General features: G+C 41.2%; 1 protein-coding gene across 1 annotated transcript; it reads right to left on the bottom strand.

The window, feature by feature from the left end:
• Window positions 1-2469: 2469 nt before the first annotated feature.
• On the bottom strand, window positions 2470-4162 carry LOC102197305 (chemokine-like receptor 1). The gene is made up of 2 exons (XM_005738385.1): window positions 4080-4162; window positions 2470-3979 (listed from the first exon to the last, which is right to left on the bottom strand). Exons 1-2 carry the CDS (start codon window positions 4087-4089, stop codon window positions 2904-2906), a joined length of 1086 nt encoding a protein of 361 aa, XP_005738442.1. The 5' UTR covers window positions 4090-4162; the 3' UTR covers window positions 2470-2903.
• Window positions 4163-6170: the final 2008 nt, after the last annotated feature.

Raw genomic sequence — 6170 nt, 5'->3', positions numbered from 1 at the left:
GCCCCCTGGAGCCCCCTTTTCTGTCCCTGGTCTTGTGCACCAATGCCTACCAGATGTTTTTGTTGGAATCTTCTCCTTTTGTTTTTGTTTGGCATGACGCCCATCAACCCCCTTTGCGTTTGCTTTATGACGGCCTGTTTCGGGTTATTGCACCAGGTCCCAATTATTTTGTTTTGGATTTTGGGGGCTGGCAGGAGGTAGTTTCAGTGTTCAGCCTGCACACGTTCTGAAGGATGCTCCTGTGGTGCCGGCCTGGGCCCCCCGCCGCGGCCGCCCACCTGCTGCCGGAACATTAGACTCTGACCCTCCTTCTTAGATTGCTCCGTGCCTGCTGGCACTTGTGTAGCCGGTGGAGGGTTTGGCCTGTCTTTCCCGGCCTGGTGAACCCACAGCCAGTTCTTGGACTTCCTGTTTCAGCCATTCTGGACGATTAAGCCCCGGGTCCTGGACTAGTGGACTGTTGTTTGGGTGTTCGGAGGGGGCATGTGTGACAACCCACTAGAGGGTTCCACTCACACCCAAGCTGGGAGGAAGGGTTCTGCTGTGTTTGGGCACAATATGCTCAGTTCATGTTTGGAGGTGAATAAAGTTGGAGTGTAAAACTAGAGCTCCTGTGTCGTGTGTCACATGCCTCCATAGTAACAATAGAAAGCCCAGGATGTCCCCTTGATCATAGCAGGACTTGTAAAGATTAGATAATTGGTGCTTGGTGTAGTGGTCTCAGACTCAGACAGAGGACAAAGTCTAATTGTTGGTTTTAGATGGAGATAATGTACTAAATCTCACGTTTTACTGGACTTTTGACTTTTTTGTCAAGGTCAATTAAGATCAAACTTCTATTCTTTTCTTTTACTCCGCTACAAACTTTGTAAAGTAGGCTATGTTTAAAAAGAACAAAACAAAAACAAATATTTAAAAATTACAGCACTATTTCCTTAAAAGTAAATGCTGCCCAGAGAGTGAACTGCGTTGGTGGAAGGGTGTGTTCTTGAAGTGCTTCTTGTATTTCTCTTCCAAGGAATCTGACTTTCTTGTAATGTTTTGCAGTTGATCAAGGGATCTTGAGCAATAGTTCTTCAGCCTTCCTGAAGGTTTTCCTTTTGACATCAGCTGCTTTTTCATTCACTTTCAGTTCAGTCCTTGTAGCTGATCATTTTCAGAGGATTTTTTAAAGCCATTTAACACTGACATATGAGTAAGGTAGTAAGATAGTAAGTAAGAAATGATAAGTATAAAAATGCATCTAGCTCAAGGAATGAATGAGTGTTGTGTCAACACATAACAGACAACTTAGCAACGGACTCATTTTAAATTGTTCCTTTCAGTTTGCAATTTGTTATTAGCAGACTCACAAAAACATAATTTGTTTTCATTTCTTTTGTTGGCTCTGTGAAAAAATGTCAATGATGACACAGTTTGACATTCATAAAATTGCATTTTTGTGTGCTTAAAAAATGAGGAACCGGAAAAGAAGTAGCAGGCCTACAGACTATTTGCAGTCAAATAGTGTAGTACTCTCTTTCAGTACTACAAAAAGTATCTGAAAGTCATGTCCTTAAGAGTTAGGAGAAAAAACAAGCATTTAATTGACACAAAACATTAGACATGCATCTGGCCCTTCAGCTGATCCATCTACTGCTCATGATGAAGGCTCATCAAGGTGGCTGTCAAGAAGCCACTTTTAAGGTAGGGAAACAGGGAAAAATAGCTGAGGAATGCTGAATTACACAAGGACTGGACTGAAAGATCCAAAGCCATTCAAAAGCCACACCTCATTAAAACCACTGAAGAACTGTGCATTGCATTGTCACAGGAATGTGTGTATGATTGATGTGAGTGATTTATAACATATATAAAATGTTTTTACACTCCTTCTTCTTACTTCCTTTTATACTGCTAGAATTGCAGCTAGTAGAAGAAAGGACACAAATGATGAAGACCAGTTCAGAAATGTATGTTAAGTGCAGTGTAGTGTAGGCAAAGTGATAAATATATCAGTATAATATATAGCAATATATTGTATAATTTTACAGTTCTGCAGAATCTACTGGATATAAATCATAGAAAGTTTTGATGATGCTGACTTGGCAAATAACCTTGCTTACCTCTGGAAATCCTTAGTGAAAACCAAACATTACTGATATTTACTATGGCTTTTACCGTTCAATATCTTTCCTCATGAAAGGCAACTGTTAGCAACTTTTTTAGTAAGAACATTTAGAGTGAATAGTGTAATTACTACTGCTCTGATATTGAGTCCCAGAGTGAGAAAGGCCTGAACAGTATATGCGTGCAGCAAGATACCTAGAACTAGCTGAGTGAATCTGTGGTTCATTTCCTACACTTCATAGTTATTTACATAGTGTGTTCCAAGTCAAATATAGAACACTGTGACATCCTGTTAGATCAGCGGTGAAGCAGTGTGTATGTCAGGTTTGTCATGAAGACAGACAAAAGCATTTAATCGGCATGTTTTTATTCACAGGTTAAAAATACATAGAGACCAATAAATGTTGAGTATCTGACAGTGTAATAGATGCAGATACTAATAAACATGGTTTAACAAGCTCGAAGATTAAAAAGTTATGTACACAAATAGAAATCTTACCAAATGTAATCTTGAAAACCCTTAAAACAGGTTGTTTTAATCAGTAAATCAATAATCACAACTTTAAGCTGAAGCAAAGCCACAAAGGGTTTCTGTTACTGTGACTAATCAGAAAAGTCGTAACATTTCTTTCTTACACTTGGAGGGAGCACAGCGAGATACTCCCTGCAACAGTAAGAACAATTTATAACAAAGTAACAATTTAACACACACTTTTTAATATCTATGCATGACTGCACTGTGTCAGTCAATTTGACACGAACAATTAAAAAAGTTTTTTTTTTCAGTTGAAATCTTATTCAGTGCTCGGTGTCTCCTGAGTGACGATCACTTTGCTTTCTGTGAAGGATTTCAAATCAGCCGTGTCAGTCCTCTTTGAAGTTGCAGCAGCTTCTGACTTTTGGGCAGTATTTGAAAAGGTTGACATGGAGCGAGTGGACAAGAACGACATGTGGTCCTCTGCCAGAGCACTCTCAAGTACAAAACATACGGACTGCCGAAGCTTCTTCATGAATTCTTCACACATGAAAACATAAAGGATGGGGTTCAGGCAGCTGTTCAGAAAAGCCAGACTCAAAGTCAGAGGACCCATGGTTCTAACAATGTTCCTGAGGTCTGGGTTAGTCACAGCCTTTATTTCTATAAAACTGCAAACATGGAAGGGCAACCAGCAGATGAAGAATGCAAAAATGATGGAGAAAATGATTCGGCGAGATCTGCGTCTCCTTGTTCTTGACATGCGCATTGCACGTATGCCTATGGCCACATAAGAGACGAATATGACCAGGAATGGGATCACAAAGCCCATAAGAAAGCGAAAAATGTGGAGACTCCATTTCTGTTCATGTGTCATAGAATAACCACAGGAATGTGCCCCATTGTATTCCACAACAGTGCGAAAAGTGGCATAAGGAGTGCTGCAGATCGCAGCAGTCACCCAGATACCAACACATATGAGCCGAGCTTTGCAGACTGTGCGCTTGTTGTGTGCCCACACCACCACCCAGATGGACAAACAACGATCAGCACTCATAGCTGTCAGACTAAAAATGCTGGCAAACATGTTGACTAAAGTGACAAAGTTGTTGAGCTTGCACATGAATTGTCCAAAAGGCCATCGGTGACTCTGAGAGAGAGAAATGATCGAGAAAATCAGGAAGGCTGTGAAGAGGAAGTCAGCTATGGCCAGGTTGAGAAACCAAACTGTCTCGACTGTTTTCTTCATTTTTAACCCCGTCACATAGATAACCAGAGCATTGCCCAAAGTTCCAACTATAAATATCACACAGTAGATGAGAATGGAGGCTGTTTGTATGTGTCTCAAAGCTGATTCCAGTCCATGTGATGGATTTGCAGCCAAACTAATGTTACCTAAAACAAAAATCACTTTATTCAGTTTATCAAAAATTCATATTATCTTTTAGCTGACATAGTTTAAAAGAAATGCTAATGTATGTCAAAAGTTTCTCACCAGACCCCATGTTCCTTTTAGCTGAGCGAGTCGGTCTTTAATCTACACTCGTCTCTGTCTTTTACTGCTTTTATTTGCTGCCATTACTCCTCCCTCTCAGTTTATGCAAAAGAGAAGAGAAACATCTCAGAATATGCTCATGCAGCAGGAAAGGCTGAGTGATATATTTGCTGGATATTATTTAATATTTCCATGATTAAACTGAAAGGTTGAACAAATCTTGGAAGAGCAGTATTTATTTCACTAAGAGTGTTATCATATTTCACTGAAAAATTATTTGTAGTTACATATATTTTATTAATGTTTTCCTGGAAACATTGCTGGAAACACCTTTTAGAGGTGCGAAATTAGAGGTGTGAACGTGCGAAGTCTCTGACTGATCAACTTAAACAGTCATGTGTATTAACAAGTCAAGGCAGTGCAGTCAACTGCTGCTTTTCCCACTCTGACCCCCAGTTTGGTGCACCTGACTCAGTAACAACAGACTTTGGTGTGCCTAGCAAGACATACTAAGGTACTAGCTAAGATAACTATTGTTAAATGTCAAAGTCTGGCATTGGGCTCCAAGCCTCTGCCTGCCTTTGATGGTGGCCTATAGGCACTAAGCAAGTATAGGGCAAAAGCACCAACCGGTCAATAATTAGATAAATAAATAAATACACAACATAGATCATCTTGTTAAATATGGACGGGTGACTCCTTAAAAGTGTTCACCTAAGCAAATACACATTTACCAAGAACTTTACACAGCATCATGACATCATTATTCTCTATGCTTCACCCAAGATAAATGCAAACAGATTCATAGAAAGGTGGAAGTGAAACAGACAAGATGCATCAATGCTATTTCTCTAAAAGTATTCACTCACCCATCCAAATCATTGAATTTAGGTGTTTCGATCACTTTCATGTCAACAGTGTATATAATCAAGCAGGTAGCCATGCAGACTGCTTCAGCAAACATTTGTGAAAGAAAGTGTAGCTTTCAGGAGCTCAGGGAATTCCAGTGTGGTACCAGACTAGAATGCTACAAACTACTAACAAGTTCAGTCATGAAATTTCCTCATTACTAAACATTCCAGAGTCAGCTGTTTGTGGTATTATAATAAAGTTTAAGGGACAACAGCAACTCAGCCATAAAGTTGTAGGCAACGGAAAATCATACAGTGGGGTCAGTGTATGCTGAGGCAATTGGTGTGTAGAAGTCACTTTCTGCAGAATCAGTTGCTGCAGACGTTGAAACTTCACATGGGCTCCAGATGAGCTCAAAAACAGCACATAGAGAGCTCCATGGAATTTCCATGGCTGAGCAGCTACTTCCAGGCCTTAGATCACCGAGCACAATGGACAGCATTAGATGCAGTGCGGTAAAGTAGGCTGGCACTAGATTCTAAAGCAGTGAAGACTTGTGATAAGGTTTCTTAAAGGGACTCACACACAGGCCAGGTTTTCCTTAGGTGAAAGATAGTGCATTTATTTACAGTGAACACAACACCAAGTGAATATACACAATGTGCAGGGGAAAGGGGTCCGTGGGGAAACAGGCTGGGAAGAGGCGCTCCACACCTTCTGTACAAAACTCCAACTCCTTCTCCACTGCCACTCCTCTTGTAGTCCATAATCAGGTTCCAGAAAAGATCTACACACACAAAAGGTCCGGTTAGCAGGATAGTCACAACACGCACAGATACACAGGTTCAGATTTGCAGGTTTGACTGACGCCGATAGCTCAACGATTCAGCGAAGACTAGCGCAGATCCGCCATCTTAAATAGCAATCAGCTGGGATCAGCGACCGGTGTGGTGATGAGAGCAGGTGTGTGGGCCAGCAGCGGGAGCCCGTAATGAGCATCGCTGCGGCGAAAGACAGAGAGCGAGAGCGGGAGAGGAAGGAGGGAGAGAGTAAAAAACAGAAACAACTATGTTGCCTAATGGAGAGTCGACCAGCGAGGCACAAGGACCATGACAACTTGTTCTCTGGAGTGACCAATCACACCTCTCCATTTGGAAATGTAGCCAAGTACAGGATAGGGTAGGGGAAATTAAAGTAAGATGGAGAGAATGGGCCAATAGCTAGATTCGTAGGAGGGAT

Source organism: Pundamilia nyererei, unplaced genomic scaffold (assembly GCF_000239375.1).
Source record: "Pundamilia nyererei isolate P.nyererei 1_Seehausen unplaced genomic scaffold, PunNye1.0 scaffold00084, whole genome shotgun sequence".
Taxonomy (NCBI): domain Eukaryota; kingdom Metazoa; phylum Chordata; class Actinopteri; order Cichliformes; family Cichlidae; genus Pundamilia; species Pundamilia nyererei.
The sequence above is the reverse complement of the archived record's forward strand: the minus strand, read 5'-3'. Positions and strand labels throughout refer to the sequence as shown.